The sequence below is a fragment of the Anopheles coustani genome, chromosome 2 (assembly GCF_943734705.1).
Source record: "Anopheles coustani chromosome 2, idAnoCousDA_361_x.2, whole genome shotgun sequence".
Taxonomy (NCBI): domain Eukaryota; kingdom Metazoa; phylum Arthropoda; class Insecta; order Diptera; family Culicidae; genus Anopheles; species Anopheles coustani.
The window spans coordinates 64,584,033-64,603,369 of NC_071289.1; the positions used below are offsets into that span (position 1 = coordinate 64,584,033).

General features: G+C 45.5%; 1 protein-coding gene across 6 annotated transcripts in view; it reads left to right on the top strand.

Annotated features, from left to right (window-relative positions):
* The window catches only part of LOC131263845 (diacylglycerol kinase 1), an 83,522-nt gene that overhangs the window by 42,405 nt on the left and 21,780 nt on the right, over positions 1-19,337 (top strand). For 3 of the 6 annotated variants that reach the window (XM_058266109.1, XM_058266111.1, XM_058266110.1), the window contains exons 5-8: positions 13,999-14,206; positions 14,476-14,661; positions 14,877-15,059; positions 15,992-16,114. In XM_058266109.1, the coding sequence (XP_058122092.1) occupies positions 13,999-14,206; positions 14,476-14,661; positions 14,877-15,059; positions 15,992-16,114 (700 nt within the window). The remainder of the gene's footprint in view (positions 1-13,998; positions 14,207-14,475; positions 14,662-14,876; positions 15,060-15,991; positions 16,115-19,337) is intronic. The other 3 variants (XM_058266112.1, XM_058266114.1, XM_058266115.1) reach the window with 2 other exon arrangements.

Genomic DNA, 19,337 nt, shown 5'->3' on the forward strand with positions numbered 1-19,337 from the left:
ACGACAATGGTGTCCATTTTGTCAAAAGGGTTCTTTTAATGACAATTTACGTTCATGCGAGCTAAATCTCACATGAAGGAAAAAAGAAAATTTAACAGAAGAGAAAGGGTAAAAAATGGGTATGTTTGAGATGTGGCAATTTTTTTCTTCAAATATGAACATGTGTAGTAATTCCCCAAAGAACCTTAGGGTACACTAAATTATGCTTTGGTCGGTTCATTAATAAGCCTCATAAAAATGATGTTGAAAATGTTTGCCTCAAATCCACAATTCTTACCGTACCAGTTAATGCGGCAAACTCGGTCCAAGCTAACTTTTTTAAGTACACAATTTTTGAGCCCCGCCTGTGAACTTCTGATAAATTACTGTTATCACCCTGGTCACTTGCTATGCTAACAAACTCAACTTTTTCCTAGGTATTTTTCGCCTCACCGAATCGGAAAGAGTCTGTGAAAGTTGAACATAACATAAATTTCTCTTTTGCACCATTCAAAAAGACGACTCGAGACAGGTCCAGCAAGTAATTATTCATGTTGCCATTTCGTTTCCAATCCACAGCGTTATAGTGCCACGAACGGTTGGGATTGAGGCAACTTGTTGTGCATGCTCTTCAAACGATCTCACTAACCTCCGGTACCGTTGCCCGAAAATCGGAATGATTTTGCCTCACCCTCGCATACGAATCGTCATCAAATGCAAACAACAAAAGCAGGCACAAAATCAATTCGATACCGTTCGTTGCGCTCAGTTTCTGTTCGATCGAATGCAAATTCTTACAAATTGGCACCATCGCATACTCTTTTTTTATATATTCTTCGCTTTTGTTTCCTATTCATTCACGCTTTCCCTGTTTTTTCTTCCGATATCTGCTATTTTTTATCAATCATTTCACCCTAAACTGATCAACACCCGGTGAAAATCCTCGCCAACGAACCGGAGCAGTACGTGCAAAAGTGTTTCAAAACATGGAATGCCCTTTTTTGTGCTCTCCAGAGTTTTGCTGCAGCAAAAGAAAAGGACCAGATAACTTCAACAACTTTTACCGAATCGTTTTGGAGTTTCAAACTATGTACGATTCAAACTATCTTCGATCGTAAACAAACCCTGTTTTTATGAAAACGCGTGTTCTATTTTGTGATCTGTTTTACATAACTTAAAGATAAGAGATCAGGTAAACATAAATTCCAGTATAAGTTAAGCCAAGCTAAATTCACTCAACTTCCACAACTTCTATCGAATAAATTGCTAAAGTCTGTATTAAAATGTTTTTCTTTCCTTTAGGTTCGATTCAAACTGTTCCCGATCAACAAACTCTAGTTGTAATGCTTTCCAACAAACCCTGCAAATTAAATATAATTTAATTTAAAGTTAAAAGGTTATGAGAAAATTTATTCCGGTTTTAGTAGGCCTTTTAAATAAATTGCTTCCAAGTTTGGTCACGCAAGGTACGGTAAACTTGTTGAAGCATGCAGTATTCATGTTCTGTTGTTGACTTTCACTTTGATCTGAGCAGTCTGTCAACAGACAGACCGCAGAAGATTGTTTTCCGTGTAGGCAGTTTAAAGTTCCAGTTCGATCATAAATTAATTTTAACTTCGTCCTTACTTGACTAAGTACCACTCGTTCATCCACCAGGTTTATGTGTTCAATTTTGTTTTTTTGTCTCTTTTCCCGCCGAAAAGTATTGTCGTCCGCGACCTTCGAGGGGGTGGGAATCATTTGTGCGCATAATAGAACGCCATCAAATTCAATCAACACTTCGGCTGCGGCAGAATGATCGTAAATTGAATATCTTAATTTATTAAAACCAAAGGTAGCATTGCGAACCCCGCTTGCTTAGCCGACAACTCTGTAGCGCCCTATTAGAAATCGCTAGGGGGAGGGGGGGAGGACACCCCGAGGAGTGGCAAAAGGGATTAGGAAGATCACTGTTCGGGCAAATGGAAAACTTCTTGCGTACCTTCCCCGAGCGGTTTGGTTGGTGGCTTTCCTTGACTGGTGCCCGCCGTGGCCATGAATATTGATGAGCAAAGAAACTGGTGGGCGTAAGCTTTTCTGGACAACTTCCGGCTAGCTAGCGGAAGCCCCTTTGGGAGTGCTTTGTAACTCGTGCGCATTGTGTAAGTGCCCGGCGCCCATTGTCTCCCAAGCCCCAGCCTCGGAGGGAAATGGATCACTATGGAAAATATTATGAATAAGCATAAAATCAAAACTTATCCAAACGGTGGTTTTACGGTTCGGTGAAGTTTTTCTCGGACACATACCCGGCCCAAAACCTGCAAAGTTCCTCCGTTTTCTTTCTGCCATGGGGAGGAAGGAAATTGGAAAGTTCTCTCTCTTTCTCGGTTGCTTCACTAACACCTATTACCGAGTTTTTGGAATACTTTGGAAGGCTGCTGTTGTTTTTCTGCTTCGGGTTTTTTCAGAAAACTTTCGAAAACTATAGACATTTTGTGAAAAACACACCAAACAGACTCCTTCGTCTGGCTTCTTGTGGAAAACAATTTAAATAAACCGTGGACCATGGCACGTCATAGGCACGTGGGGCAAAACATTTCCTCCCAAGTGCGGTCCCTCTAGGCGTATTAGTTTGCCGCAACGATCAATAGAATTCATTTGGGGAAAAGTTTTGCTTCCTTTCCCCCCCCCCCCCTCTCTCTCCGTAGCAGATTGAATGAGCGCCTTAGCTGGCATGCTGCCCGAGGACTGCACTATACAAACCAGCCGGGGCCATCCGTAATTGCGAGCGATGATTTTACGCGTCTTGAGTCGTCCTCATCTTACGGCGAAGTAATCATTTCCACCAGGTGTGTGTGTGTGTAAGTTTGTCTGTTGTATTTACACCTCACTTGAGCGGTTGTGAATATTTTATTCAAATTAGCGAGCAAATCGAAAACTTCCCCTCACACACCGATCGAACCGCCCGAGCCGCTGAGGCGTTTATCCTTCGCGCGCCGAACGTGTCACGATATTTTAGCACCTAATTAATTCACCACGACATTTCCAATGCCGGCTGTCGCGCTGTGTTCCTTTGTACCGCGTGCCACGTGGTGGGCTATTTTTCGTACGTTTTTCCTCCCTACGATGGAAGGAGGGAAGGTGGGGCGTACACGCGACGATGTCGTGACGCGAATGATTTCCGTCGTTGATTTCCGTGGAAGAGAGCAAAACTTTGCGCCCCATGATTCGTTTCCCTTTCGGGAAATGTTATCTTACCTTATTACAATGAAACAATTTTTACGGATCGTGAAAAAAGAGGTATAAACAATAGATTAAACATACTTTGCGTTAGCTTTTCTGATTTTTTTTCTCATTAGAAGGAATTTGAAAAGATCAAATTTAAAACGTTGAGTTGTTTATCGTCGTTCGTTGGAATCCTCTTCCCGAGCCACTTTTGTGAAGGATCTCCTATTCTTTTTGTCCACCTTTGAGCACCACTTCGGAGTCTATTATGTGCAGCATAATGATTGTGGGTTTACATTTAACTATAGACAATTTCCTTACAACTGCCAACGTTGTACCGGCGCACACGGTATCCATTCTTTGCACAAAAGACCCACTCGCCCCCCCCCCCCCCCCCCCCCCCCTGGGGTCGGGTGTGTTTCCTGCCCTGCAAGCACAATACCACTTCAGAGATGCTTGCGATTATGACGCAGTGCAGCAGACGGAATGAATGCCGGGGTCGAGATTTTGCACGAATTTCCCAAGACATGCTTGCCACGCTCGTTCCACTTGGTTGCCCTTTTCCCCCCGAGGGTTGAGTTGTTCTTTGGAAAGTTCGACATTCTCCTCCTCCTTTGCCTGGTATTCCTAACCACCCGCACATCCCCCCCTGTTTGCATGTAAAGCGGTCCAAGCCAGCGAGCTGAACTCACACTCGACCTACCATTTCAGCTTCTGGGAACGCAACCATGCCACGTGCTTGTGCAATTCCTACATTGCAGAATGCAGAACATCTGACACAAAATTCTACGCGAAATATTTTCTCTGCGGCGTGTAAAATGGGACCGCGCTCGGTGGTCGGAGCCGAAAAATTCGATGTGGTAGCAAGCCGTCAAAACTACGTCACCTTTAATGCACTGTACATTTTCCGCTCGATAATCTGCACTTAAGAGCAAATTTAAACTGACAAAATTCAGTAAATTATGGGTAATTTTATTTTTTATTTTTAATCCTTTATTATTTCATACATAATTTTCATATTTGTGTTCTATTATGTAAAACACCACAGCTTTAATACATGCGTTATAGAATGTCTTTTCACCGTGGCTTACAAAGGAGCTTAAACATTTCATAAGAACTGCTGCATTATCAAATTCCAAGTCGTCCAAATCACGGAACTTTTGTATAATTCGGCAAGTAATGTTTGTACCATTTAGTTCCTGTCAGGAATCCCTCCACCCCCTCCTCTCCTGGTCCACCGCCTCCAGAATCCCTTGGCAAGGGAACGTCGTGGACGATTTTGTGTCGTACCGCTTACCGATGGATGATTTTTCAGAATCTCCGCTCTACCCTCTGAACCGCTCTGAAAAAAACATCCTAATGAGGTTCCGTAACATTCTTCGAGTTCATTTCCCGGGGCCAAGTTTAAGTTTCGGGCCTCACTCACTCTTGCCCCGCCGGAAGCTGCCAATATGCCGGTGGTTCTGAGAAATTGTGCTGATATTCATTTAGGCGAAATTGTTGGTTCGTTAGGCAGAAGAAAATCCTCCGCCAAGGCGAGCTGTGGGGTTTGGTTGGCGGTTCCGGGAGATGACGAGCGGCTTTTTTCACGCGCACTTGTTAGCAGCACAAAAGTTCCGGCACTTGTTTACGTTGTGATTTACGGAAGGCGGATGAGAAATTACCGTCCCATCAGCACGCGATGGTTTGATCCTGTTTCTCCGCTGGTTTTCCTGGAAATGCAAAACTGTGTTTTCCCGAAAGAATCCATTTGAATCTCCATTACGCTGTTCAGTGGAAGTTGTACGATTTTGTTACGATTTCGTCGCTGATTGGTGTAAACAAGAGTACAATATGTATCATTTTAATTATTTTTTCCTTCATTCGCTGTAACGAGCCGGCACGTTCTTAAGAATCAGTCGATTCTCTATAAAAGAAATGACATGAAAATCAATCTGACCACCACGATATTATACCGTAATTGCATCCTCCAGCACCTTCCTCCCCTTTCAGTGGATACCTGGTTCAATGGTATGTAATTATCACCACATAGTCTTTGGTTTGGACGAGGCTTTGATTCAATTTGGATCCGATCCAACCAGAATCCGTTCCGGTCGCGCGCGTGCTTTGGGTATGGTATCCACCCATGCTGATGGTGAAAAAAGGTGTAAAAATGCTCACACTCTTGTACATCCTTGGTACCGTCTCTCAAGGGAAGGGCCTCAATTTAATCCAATCACCTGAAATCACCATTTCCATCACCGGCCGGGCGACCCATTTGCTTACGTTTTTCCTCCGCACACGAAGCACAAGGAAAATTCGATGAAAGCAATCGAGAGCAACACGTTCTCGTGAGCCGGCTTATATTTTTTTCAAGGATTTTTCGATTGATGGCAAGGACCGACATGATACCGGTTGCCGCCGGTTCAAAGGAAATACGACCTCATCTCATTTCGTTGGAACGGGATAACACGTGTCAGCGTCTCAGTCAGAGCTGGAATTCTTTGACTCCATATTTCCAGGTTAGTTAGGAATGAGAATATTTGATGCAGCACACACATTCAACCGTTAGGAATGCCGTGTGGCTATAGTTTGAATCGATTTGAGTAATTATATCTAAAATTGTACTTCATAGAGCAATCCTCAGATTAACTCTTCACAGACCTTTGTGGTGTACAGTTGATCTTTTTTTTTTTTTGTTTCTAGAAAATATTCCATATCCGAGTGCTCAAGCTTGATTTGAACCAAAGGATATCCATTAGCAATTATTAAAATCTACCAATGGGAAGCTTTGTTTCACTGTGGCATGGAGTTTTCCTGCAACCGCACGTTAACTATTTACAGCATCCAACCGCAAACATAGCTCGACCGGTGGGTTTGGCAAATATTTTCCAACCCGGAAGCAATCAACGGAAATGCACAACTAATACCGGTGCTTTGCAATTATTATGATTCGTACGAAAAACACCGCAGACCTCACCCCCCTTCCTCCTACCCAATGGAAAGCAACAATCGTTAACTAGCTAACATACTAACTAACTAACTTCCTAACTAACCTACTGGTCCGTAACGTTCGTAGCATGAAAAACGTGCCGACAAAGCGCCCCATACAGCTGTCCGATTTCCCGGAGCATGCATTCATGCTGCTGCAAACAAGGGAATTCTGGTGCGGTGTTTGTATCGGTTGGAGTAAAGAAAAAGGGTAAAGGATCTCGCTCGAAGCTCTCCACATGCAACATTGCAGATAATATAGAAATACTTTCTGCCAATGGAAACCAATGAAAGCATAACGATAGTTCCTGGTTCACTCGGGGAGCGAAGCACTCTAATGTATTTAATACGATTTATCATCTAAGCTGCTTTAACAGATTGAGTAATTCCGTGCAATTAGTTAGGTTTTTCCGTTTCCACTCGAGAGGAGACTGTTGGAAAGGTTTTTAAAGTCATCCATTGGGAGTACATTTAAGTAAAACGACCAGGCATAGAATAACCAATGAATTGTCCTACGAGAAGTTGAGCTTAACACAAGAACAAAAGAAACATAAAGAAATGGGTTTAACAGGATGTGGTTTTACAAAAGCTATCTGAAGGAAACAAATAATAAATTATCGACATGGAATGCTGTTGATACTTGTCGGGTACCTATTCCAAGTTTTCACAGAACGATTCATTTTCTCCGTATCTTGTGATGCGTAATAAAATCCTCATAAAAAAAGTAAAATCCACGCTCTCGTGTTGATAACCTGTCAAACGATGCGACCAACATAAACCCGTATTAATGTGTTCCGTCGCCGATGTAAAGCTTCCTTGCGGCACAAACGAACCACAATGCATATTGGAATAATATCCTCTTGAAAAATCAATCGATTTTGTAATATAATAAAAATGTATATGGATATTCACATAAAAATTGATAAGGATAGAAAGCCTGACATGGGATCTGGTGGGTTCTTTGTTCTATAAATTAATCTCAAAGAATTAAGAGCACTTCAGTTCATAAAAGTTCCACCATTGCATGCGATGTGATACGAAAACATTTGCCACTGCTGTATTCTTCCCCCACTACACTCCACAACCTCAACAACCCGTCCGGGTGTTCGTGTTTGATGCTGGCTTTAACGAGTCGTGCAATGGCTGTCGATGCTGGCGGGCATCGCGCGAAGCATAAAGCAGCAAACGTGTGTGAATGGTGGCACGTAAAAATTATATTATTTTATTATTGCACTCGCGGATGAGAGTGCGCATTTGCTTCCGGTGCGGCATCCTTTTTTTTTTATTCCGGTGCGACGGTTCAAAAGGTGTCACCGCGTGGAACATGCCTCATGTATGCAAAAGCACAACCGGGCCGGGTAGACATTCTTTTTATGTGCCATTTCATTTTTGTGCGTTTCTCCGGGTTCCGGTTTTGCAGGCGAAGCAGTACTCGAGGAGGGGTGGGGGTGTGAGGGGGGAGGGAGGGTTAATAAACGTACGCGTCCCGCGTTTCGGGTGAGGTTTATTTCGCTATGGCTATCGACAGTATTAACATTGCACTTTGATTTCACGTTCCCAACCGGTCGGTCGGGAGGACCTTTTGAGTGTGCGAATGAAAATGGGATTTATTTGTCGCCATGGCGAGGTAAAACTCATAATTTTCATATTTATATTCGACATTCCATTCGCTTCCAATTTCATTCTTCCCCGGTTGATAATTTCAAGGATTGCAAATTGCGGTAAAACTCGTATCTGCTTACCAGCCCCCCGAAGCTGAAATCTCGCACCCTTCAATAAGAAAGCAAAACCATTACCTAGGAAAATATAAATTGAAAATGGCAGACCAGCTGCTACCGAACCTCGTAACGGGCTGCTTTTCCATTGAATGCTCAAACGCGTACTGTCTTGGTTGGTTAAAAGTTGGCGCGTTCAAAACAGTGGAAAAGATCCATAGTATCATTTTCCATTTTCACCCCTTTATTGGTATAGCATTACTTGGGCATCATGGTACGAGAACAAAAAGAAATAAAAAAAGCCCACACAATACACTCACGTGGGGGGGTAAAACATGTACGCACAGCACAATTTCACCACCGCCTGTCGGTTGGAAAAATGATACCGTTTGTGTGTTTTCCTCGGTTCACGCACGGGGAGAAAACTTCGTCGATGTCGCCTCGCAAATATGTATCGCCATTCGCTCAAGATGGGTGCCAACGTGGTGCTTGCGAGACAGTTTTCGCCATCCCCCAGCTCGCTGGCTCAGAGAATGGATGCAAAACCAACCGCAACCCCGCTATGCGAAACGGTCAACAAAGTAAAGACGAAGAAAAAAAAGAAAAAATACGAAATTGTCATGACATTCCGCCCCCGGGAGTTGGATTATTATTGCTCAGGGAGTAAGGAAGTTTTCTTCGCTCCGCCTTTGCAGGCAAATACGGCAATGGTCTTTGGCGGATGACGCGGTTGTGGAGAAGCTCAAAGCGCAAGGGCTTTTTTACTGATGAGATTTTAATATCAAACGTTACCTCTTGTAGCATGCTTTGTCGTAAATATAGACTTTAGCAGAGTCTTACAAAATTTGAAGACAACAAAACAACAATTATTCATCCAGAATTAGGATTGACAAAAATATCATAAAAGTCAAAACAACGTTCCAAAAATTTGACACGGATATTTAAAACAACTTTTCGTTCGATTCGGTCAGCTAGACAGGGAAACTATTCGCCCACCGATTGCCGAGAGCGTCGAAAAACTATATTTTTCAGGACGTCAGCAATATGCCAACCTTCATCCCATTGGTAACCAGAAAGGGCAAATGGTCGTTGCAGTTTCGAGAAACTTTTTCTCACTTTTCACTGTTTTCCGCGCCGGCATGCAATGTGTTCTGTCGGCGCGGGGTGCAATTTTTTGGAGCGTAGCCAAAACAATGACGTCACCGTTGGCCTTATGACGTCAGTGAATGGAAGGAACAAAAATCTGGACCAACCCCGTTTGCTTACGCGCGAGCAAAACCACATCGGTCAATGTGTTCAAGTTTGCGACAAAAACAGCTTTGATTGCATGGTTTTATTACCGTTTCGCACTCGGTTCGGTTCAAATGCTTCAAATTCACGCTGTGGGAGGAGTAACTTATTGTGAGCATCATTTTTCCCCTAAGGCACGCCATTAAAAAGCTAAACCTTAAGAAGGTTGTGAAATCTTTCTGACGGGAGTCCTCGTAAGGGTGACAGATATTGGTTTACCCTCAAACCGAAGTCAACATTTTTCGTTAAAAGGCTGTCACGCTGACATCAAACGTTACCAATTCATATCACCAACAATACTTCACCCCTTTTCCGGTTAGCAAAACGAGCTTCCGGAGTTATAGTCGGAGAATTTCGCCTAAAGAGACCATAAATTGGAAGAAAGATGCTTTCTCGCCACTTCCGCCATTCGATGGGTAACCGCTGTACCCTCGGCATGGCGACCACTTCTGAGGGAATTTTTTTTTTCGAAACTTTCACCGGAAATACGCCAGCAAGTGATTGGCGAGTGCGTTGCCATGGTTATGGGGGGGGGGGGGGGGGGGATGGGAATTTCATTTGCTCTTCGATTTCGCACAATCCCGTTTCCTGTACTTTGCGTGATCCCCGGCTTTGCTATCAGAAGAGGCGAAGGTCAACAGTGAGGCAAACCGAATCGGATGAAGAAGAAGGTGGGGAAAAAAACGTTTGAATGGGCCTTTTATTATTGTGTGGTGATTTGGCTGGAACGGGTGTTGCTGGTGGTCGCCATATTTGTGTGTGTGTATACTTTTTTTTCGTTTTGATGCCCTTTCAGATAAATGCGTACCCATGACAAGGTCCACAAGCTGGTTGCGTTTGTGGCGTAACGTGTCTTCGTATCCTTTAGCTTCTTGCCGTCTGTCCGTTGCCAAGGTACTCGGAGTCGAAAAATTTCCCGGAGCCTGGCGGCTGTTCATTTTTCCTCGCCGAAGATTGCGGATTTTTCTTGGAACAATATCGGCCACTCGTCGCCTTTTGCGCGCTGTTTACTTTACCTTCCCCTTCCTGCATCCACCCACTTCGTGTGGGAGCGTGTTTTATCTCCAGAGCATTCCGCCGGCGGCTTTCAGCCTTCGATGGCGACTATTTGCTACTTCCGTTTGCGTGCGCAACCCTCGGGAAGTTGCTTCATTTCGGTTTCGGGAGCAATTTACCGGACAATCAGGCTGACGATTGTGTTTGCTTACCGCCACGCCACGGGCCCACAGGGGCGATTGAAGCATGGTCAGGACCCGGACCGCAAATCGGTCGGTGGTCGAAATGCGAAATACAAACCGACGCAAGCCGCTGACTTTCCATGCCCCCGAGTGAGCTCTAGCTTTCCGCACCAGTCAGCACAGTGGCGCGGTACACAGTGAAGCCGTTTGACGGGTGAGGGACCGGATAAAACTTGACGCCATAATACCCGGTTACAGGATGTTATGATGAGCGTTCGACGATTCCCCCCGGGACGGACCGTCGCCGCCGCTGCAATCCGTTCCCGGGCGCTCTCGCAGGGTCGCGGTGTTTGCCGCCGACAAACAACAAACGCGGCGCTCTCAGCGGCCCAGCAATTATCTCGCTACGAGCAAACAATCAAATCTGAAGTATTTTGATTGCAATCCCCGGAGTGAGCCCTCGAGAGTTGTTGAGTTGATAAATTAATAACTTTAACGTAGCTTCCCGGCGAACGCTGCGAACGGCGTGGAAGTTGGGTTGATGAGTTCGCATGGCCCGTTCCTGGCGCTTTTTCCGTAAAAACATTTTCTGCTGGGTAGTTCAATCCTGAATCTTGTAGCAAATAAGCTTGAAAAACATCAATAAACCGATGGCGACAGCTTACATAATGATACCACAAATGCAACATATTTCGCAAGAGATAATTTTGGCTCCAAAAATAATTTCATTCAAAACACTCGAATCTTTTGCGTTCAAATTCGTTCACGAAACGCTATTTTTGCCAGGTATTACGTCAGTTCCGGTGCGTCACGCGTCGAATCGGATCGCTCGAACTGGAAATATCTTTCATTGCTTTACAATTTCCTTTTTGCACCAAAATTCCCGGAACACTGCCGCTCAGTTCCTCTTCGGTCGGTAAAAAGGGCAACATCCTTATGTCATCACGGTTTGTAGGGCACGACTTTCTCCGCACGTTTTGGCGGCTATGGTTTGTTCCGGTGTACCGAAACCACCCACGGTGCCACCCAGCTTAGACATCCGGAGTGTGGCGGCCAGTTTGCCGGTTGTTTTATAATTATAACTTCGAACTAATTAACTCTTCTGCTGAAACCCGACCAGCGACACCCGAGTGCAAGGTGGAAGGAGTTCGATTCGTTCGGGTTTTCTCGCTCGCTATAATTTTCCACTTCCCGGTACGGTGCTCGTACCCGGCGATAACGTTCAAGTTTCATCGTTCACATCCTCGCTTTTCCCGGTGCCATGTTCGATACCGTTCTCCCGGTGTTGGGTTGAAATGTCAATGTCCCAGAAATTTGTTGGTGATCGAATTGCCGCACGTCCCCCGATTCGTGCGACGACAGCGTTGGAAAAATTATGGTAAGCAATTTTCCATCAATGTCACCATACGGTCCTAGAGTTTCCCCCCGAAATTCTTGCTTGAAACCAGGGATGTGCAACTTATGGGCATATATGGTACGCTCGTGGTTTCAAGTTGTCACCACAGGAACAATTTTTCCTCTTTTAGTTTAGCTTGCGATTTATTTGACAATACCGTATTTTTCCGTGTATAACGGAACTCCGTGGAGACCCTCTTTTAAAAATCATCAAAGTCAGATTACGGGGGTAGTAACTTTTCGAATCTAGCTTTATGGATTACTGGATTAACATTTGGACGTTTCGAGACTACTTTGTGTATGACAAATTTATTGACAACTGATTGATTTTTTTTATTGATTTTTGGTATTCGTCTTCAAAATCGCGCAATTTAATCAACGTGCCTCCAAGAAAGAGAATGGCTTACATAATCCAGTTTCAAGCTAAAAGTGATGGAATACGCAAAAGTGAATAAAAAAGCAGATCAACGATCATAAAGTGAAGGTAAAAACTTGTGAAAATTAGAAAAAAGTGTTTTTTACAAACATGAAATAAAACGCGATAATTGAAAATATGACAAAATATCCCAAAAAGAAATTATTCCTTGTCTCTGATAAAATACTACGTGAAAGATATTTTTCACGCAAGACTCTGTTTTACCAGCAACATATGCCATTGTTATATTGTTTAATGACAACATTTGCCCTTGCCAAAAATACACATCAGCCACGTGCAGACCCCAACGATTGCGCACGCCTGCACTGTGAAGGCTCGCTTCGCCAAAACCGTATGCCAGCATCGGCTCGACGATCGGCTGATATGACAGGATGGTAATAAATTTTGATTATAGCCTTAACAAGGAGGCTTAAGATTTCACTCCTCCACTCTTTACACCCTTTTTCGTTACCCCCCACCCTCCACGGTGCCAACCATGGCGCACCATGGGCTCCCCCAACGTTCGACGAATACTAATCATGCCATGAGTGGTCCGGAGATTATAGCTTAAAAAGCCCGCTCCAAAACCTCTGGCTGGCGCCTGGTTGTTCCGAAAAAAAGGCGAAAACCGGCTGCCACGTGCCCTGATTGATGGCGCCGCCTTGCGTGGGCCATGTGGCGGGGAAGTTCACACATACACGGAAGGAGAATTTAATGAGAATACCACGATTTAAGGCATCGCTTGCATAGAAAAACACATACAATCGCAGGCGGGATGCGGATGGAATCGGCATTCGGATGTGCCATTGGTTCGTTCCGGGGATTGAACGTTACTTCCGGCGCGAATCGACAACCACGCCAGTTTCCGGCGGACGATAAGCTGTCGTACTGACGAAGCAGGATTTTCCACGGATGGTGGCCCAAATCGGTTTTATATTGCAGTTTCAATCCGCTTAGAATATAGTGCGGAATTTGCGAACTTCCGGCCTCGAGTTGCAATTTCGTATGCTTCCTGCTCAACTCCCGTAAATGTTAAGTTATTTGTTTTACATCCATCTCATCCAATACCACACAGGCTGAAAATGGTGGAAAATGTTTCTTGAATTATTTTTCACTAAGCGGAAAACATTTCTTTTCATTTAGTTTTACCCAACGGGGTGGGTTTTCGGAGTTACCGATGGTTGTGGTTATCTCACTAATGTCATAGCATTCCAGCACGTTCGCTTTATCGTTCCTACCCATCGCCCAAACGGACATAAGTTTTTCAATTTAATTATAAGAGATGTTATCGTTTGTTTTTGCCATCCCCGCCATCCTTCATCGCAGCTGGGTGGAGCGGAAAAACAAAGTGAAACCATCCAAAGAAAGAAAGCATCTTCTGCAGATTGCCAGTACGAAACTCGTTAATCTTCGCTCGGAACAAACGGCGCTCGCGGAGAACGACCGGAGGTCCACTTAATCGGAATGATTCGGAGGAAAAATTGTTGTACACGCCACAAGTAGCAAACGGAAGCGTTTTTGTTTCGCGAAAGAGAATCACGGAAAAGCCTCCCGAATTAGGCAAATTGCTTCAAAACGATATCCTTCGTCAGAAATGGGTGTCATATTTCTACTTGATTGCCGCGCCCCGAACCAATTTTGCGCGTGTATGGTGGGATGTATTTAATCTAACATGGAATCGTAATATATTTTAACGTTGTGAAGTATTTGCTGCCGAGTATTTCATGTTTCGATCGTTCAGAATTCAGCCAGAAAACCACTTTCCCCCGACACTAACAAGCCCACATAATTTCCGTCTACAGTAGGCGCGTAGGCTTTTGAAACTCATTACTTTTCCTTGTTTGCATTGCAGGACATCGATTACGAAGGTTTCCGAAAGTTTCTCGACTCGTTCCTGGACTGCGAAACGCCCGAGGACCTCTCGAAGCATCTGTTCATATCATTCGTCAAGCCGGCGCTGTGCCAGGCCCAGGCCCAGCACAGCCATGGGAAGGCCCTGTGCCAGATGGCGGCCATCAGCAGCAATGCGGCCTGCGCCCCGGTTACATCGCACAATCGAGGTAGGATCACCGTTTTGCCTCACTGAGGATCGTGTAAACTGTCACTGCTTGTTTGCATGGCGGCACAATTCGCATTCGCAATGAAAGTTTCCAGGAACGCTGCCTTGAGGTTCTGCGATGCAGATCCGAAATTAATGCGGCTCGTCAGTGACGACCACCTCCCGATGCATATGACCCCCGGCGGCGCCGTCACGGATATGGTTCGCCTGTCATGTACCGATCGATTAACGTGCCTTTCTTTGCCCTCCCTTCCCCAACCGCTCCCGCAGGCTCGATACCGAACCTCAACAGCATCGTGGACATTCCGACCCCGCAGCCATCGCAGGAGTCGCAGCGGAACAGCTTCGTCGAGCGGATACACGGGCTCACCGATAAGCTGCAGTCGCTGGGCCACCTCGGACTCGACGGAGGCAACGACGGTGGCAAGGGCAAAAGTGGTGCGTATCCGCTGAGGGGTGAGTGGGGAGAGGGTATTAGTGTGTGTGTGTGTGCTTGTGAGCTAGCGAAAGGGTCTCGAAACGAAGGGATAGGTCCCTTCTTTTAAGGAGCTAGCGGTAGAGGGAACAGAAAAGAGAGAAGAAAACTGAAACAGAGCAGAAAGAGCCATGATGTGTGATTTTTTTCCAACCAACACCTTTTTCCAACCGTTTTCGGTCTCCGGCCGGTCCAGGGACCGTTCATCCGATGCTGACGGTGACGCCGAGCCCGATGGGATGTACGCCGCCAGTCCTGCAGCCCCCGTTTCGGCGCTCGGCCGACTCCAGCCCCTCGCACTCGCACAGCCACTCGCACTCGCAGATCTCCCGGAACTCGTCTCGCAAGAGCAACAACTCCGTCAACTGTCGGATCGAAGGTAAAGCAATGCGTCCCTCCAACGTTCCTCCATTTTTACGGAACACTCCTCCTACACCCCCTTCCGTCGCCCACTCTTTTACCCGACTAAAAGCTTCCTACACACTTCTCGGTCGATGGAAGGAACGATAAGATTAGCCTTACTTCAACTTCTTTCGGGCACCAACGATGTGTTACACATTTTGAAACACCTTTCCACATGTATCTGTTTCGGTTATTCAACCCGTAGAGTAGAGAGAGAGTAAAACAAAGCAGTAGAAAAGCTTGTTTGCATCAAACCATCCGTTATTTGTTTTTCTTCGGCGAACGAACCTGTCTGCTTTCAGCCGATGGAACGAAAACAGAAGCCATTTCCAATCCAATGGAGGGGCCCTCAATGAGACTATCGGTGTTTTCTGTTTTGAATGACTCTGAAGGAGAATAGGGTGAGATTAGGAGCTACCTGTTGCATGCCCTCGTTGGTATCGCGATACTTGCTAGCTCGAGAAAATCGATTTGCGAGAAATCACTGCCGGATTATAGGCCCCGTTCCCTTCTTCATCCCGTCGTCTATACGTGAGATACCAAGGTTGAATAGGCTCCAAGCGTTGGAAAACAAGTTCCAGCTTCCTTCACCGCGGTCGGCGTTCAATCGGGTGCAGAACCGATTTATTGGATGCCTTTCTGAATTTTCAATTTCCTAGAAATACAAGCATTTTGTTGAAAAAAAAAACGACTTTTCCTTCCCCTACATGAATTCGGCTTAGAAGAGTGTTGTTTGAGCATAAGCACCCCCCCATTACGCGACGAGAATGTAACACTTCTCCCAAGCTACGTTCGGTTTACGGATCGATTGCTCGATTCACGTCGCGTATCCATCCCTTGACTCCCGAGGCGCTTACCCAAAATTCTAACACGGCCCTTCTCGGTCCACTTTCACCGTTCTCTTTGCAGACATTAGACTGATTCCGAGAAAGCAGTCCTTTCTGGATCCACTGCTGCTGAAGGTTCCACTCAAGGATGTCGTGTGCTACCTCTCGCTACTGGAAGCCGGTCGGCCGGAGGATAAGCTGGAATGTAAGTACCGCCGTTTGAGTGTTGGAGTGCAGTTTGTTGGTTGGCGTTTGACAGACCCTGGTGATGCTTGTCATGGAGTGGGTGGTGCCTTTCCAGGTGCCGAGCCAGGAACAGTCGAGGGGCAAGCACTTCAAGCGTTCTGTCAATTCCACCCGGAAACCAATGGGAATCTTAGATTTCGAACGACAGGAAAATCTATCTTCCTTTTCCCTATCATAACCAAGTTTAATGTTTCTTTCCCACCTTCCTGGCGGAATCTGTCAATCACCTCGACCGGTGTACCTTCCCGTTGAGACGTAACTGCTTGGTGTGCAAAGGAAGCAGGGGCGGGGCATGGATGTTAGAGCCTGCTCATAAAATCGAATCGTAAGCGAGATCGACAAATGGGAACAGCTTTGATCTTCCGATTGACGTCATAACTTTCTCATTAATCAATCTAAGCACGAGATATATATATATATATTGAACCGGAACGGGCACTCTGCGATGACTCAGGGCGAAAGATGTCTAGAATGCGGTTTTAGAAGGAAATTTTGAATTGCAATCTTAATTAACTGGCAATAATTTTATGCCATCTATTTGAAAATGAAAGTATGTTTATCGTAGACATTAGTTACTTTTTTTCGAAGCTCATTCATATGAATCTTTCACGTAAGATTCATATAAGATTCATTCAGATGGATTCATGAATCTTTGGGGACTCGAATCTTCAAACCTTAATGAATCTTTCTGAATCTTTGGATCTGTCACAAATCTCCACGATTCTTTCATTGGCGTGGATCATGCGATCAAAAAACAAAAGAAACGGAGGCCCTCAACCATCACTTTGCATCACTTGATGTATGCATCACAAAAGATTCATGAATCTCTAAAACGCAAAGAATCATTCAGATTAATAAATCTGAATCTAAATTACACAACTCTAGTAGTTGCAGTATAGAATTAGTTGCCTCAGGAGTTGAAATTCAAATCTACCAATCCAAATACTAAATCACTTCCAAACACAACTTACTCCTTCTGTTGTGTTTTATGACTAAAGTTTGCATTAAGATTTTTTTTTATTATTAAAGCAAAGTGGAAAAGTTATTTTGTTATTCTAGTACTGCCCATGTGTGTCCCCCTCCCCCCCTTCTCCCCCTCCTTGTGGAGTGGGCTTTCGCTTCAATCAACCGATGCCGGGCGAATGTCCTCACATCGAAGCCGATGAAATCCCCCCGTGATCGAGCTCCGAAATCCACTTCAAACTCTGTGGCCACACGGCTCGCATTCAGTGGATCATCATAAGCAAATAAGTGGCTTCCCCGCTCACTTCCCCGTAATCCTTTGATTCGCGCAAAACGCGCGTTTGTCTAAGCGGGATCTTGGTCGCTATTATCATACAAATGGCAATCATTCGCCGGTTTGCGTCCAGCAGGAGTGCTTTGGCTGCGAAGATTTCAGACCGACCGAGACGGCGCACGAACGGCAGTGAAACAGAAAGTTCTCGCCAAAACAACGACGCACGAGCTATGCATTAGAATAGCTTTATTTATGTGAACGCAACACTTTCCTTCCGTCGTTTTGTCGTGGCGTTTTTCCTTCCTTCTAGTGCTTGTGCATTCGTTTTCCGTACATGTGGGCGTGCTTGTGTATAGTCAGAGCTGCTTGCGAAGAGTTATAAGCGCTCCTTACGAGCGCCAAAGAAAAGTTGGTCGCCAAGGGCAATGCTCTTCACTTTACCGTTGTAGTGCATTTTCGAAAAGTTTTCCGGAGCGGTGCTCGTTTTTCGTTTTTTTTCCACTTCCCGCCCAGTCCCGAAAACATCTCCCACATAGTTGTGCATGCAAGTCGAGGTGATGTCAAGGAATTTCGACAGCGAGTCCGAACCGTGGCCCGCATAACTTTCCCATGTCGCCACGTCCGACTGCCGATGATGAGAATGTATGTCCAAAGTTTTTTTCTCCCCCTCGTTCCCCGGCACGGACGTTTATTGGCATTGTTCCAAGCCAGGCGGGGGGGAGTGTCAGTAAGAAAGATTTTAACTTCGGTTTGGAATTGTTGGACAACTTCCACACCCCAGGGCGCCGGAAGACGCGAGTGGAATGGGCACAAAAATCAAATACTGAGGCGCCCTGTTATTGGATACCTATTTAGGATGCTTTCACTGAACATCACACGTTCGATTTGGGTAACATCCAGCGTCGATGTTTGGCAGAGTTTATCGGAAAAGAATCACAACTTTTTCTAATGCGTTCTGCCATCCATCAATTCATTGCGAGGACATAAATTGCGCAAACAAATTCATATATCTATTTGTGTGTGTGTGTGTTCGAACACACCACAGGCGTTCTTTTGATCTTCACTGACAGTCCATTTCCGTCGGGAGCGTGTGTTTGATCTGTGCATTCTGCTGAATGGCTGTGGCCTTTTCCCAATACCGTTCCATTTCGGCTTCCTTTGGTCCTTCATTTCCGCTTTTATTGCAGCGAAACCTCACACCGACCACACGTTCATTACGATGGAAATGAATTATAGACCAGTTTTGCTAAAAGCCTACATGGCCTCCGGGATCGTTTCCGATGCGTTCCAGGTTATTGCCGCAAAATGTATGGGAGCCCTAACGACGACGACGACGACGTTATTGAGTTGTCATTTTTATGCTACATCCGACCGGTCGTATGCTCACTTGGGTAGGGCCATTTTTCGAGCCTCGCAAGCGATCAGCAGATGAGGTCTTTTGGTCGTTGTCGCCGAAATGACAGCGGCCGGCTCCCGGGGCCTGTCCACCTCGAAGGCATGGGTCCGATGGTAGCGCCGGTGCCGACCGAAGGAATAAATGATTACGGCTCTCGTCAAAAGCATCTCTTCATCCTGCTCATCATCTAAAGGACGTCATTATCGTCTCCATGCCGTGCGCCCAGTCCCTGTAGGTGGGTGTGTGTGTGTATGTGCTTTTGTTGTTCCGATTCTCATCCGAAAAAGCGTCTCTTTTTTGTGCCTCGCAAAAGTCTCGAGCAAAGACTAATTTTAGCCGATATGTTATACACCACTCCCACGGCCATCCCTTCGTGCCCCCCATCGCAACAGGGGTGGTGTGAAGTGTCGTTTCGATTGGATGATGAAGGAAAATGAAACTTTTCCTTCCATCGTCACCCGTCAGATATTGCTCGTCGGACGATCAGTTTTCCACATTTCGCCTTTTTTGGTAGAAGCCTGCCCCGCGTCTTCGCTCGGATGAAATATC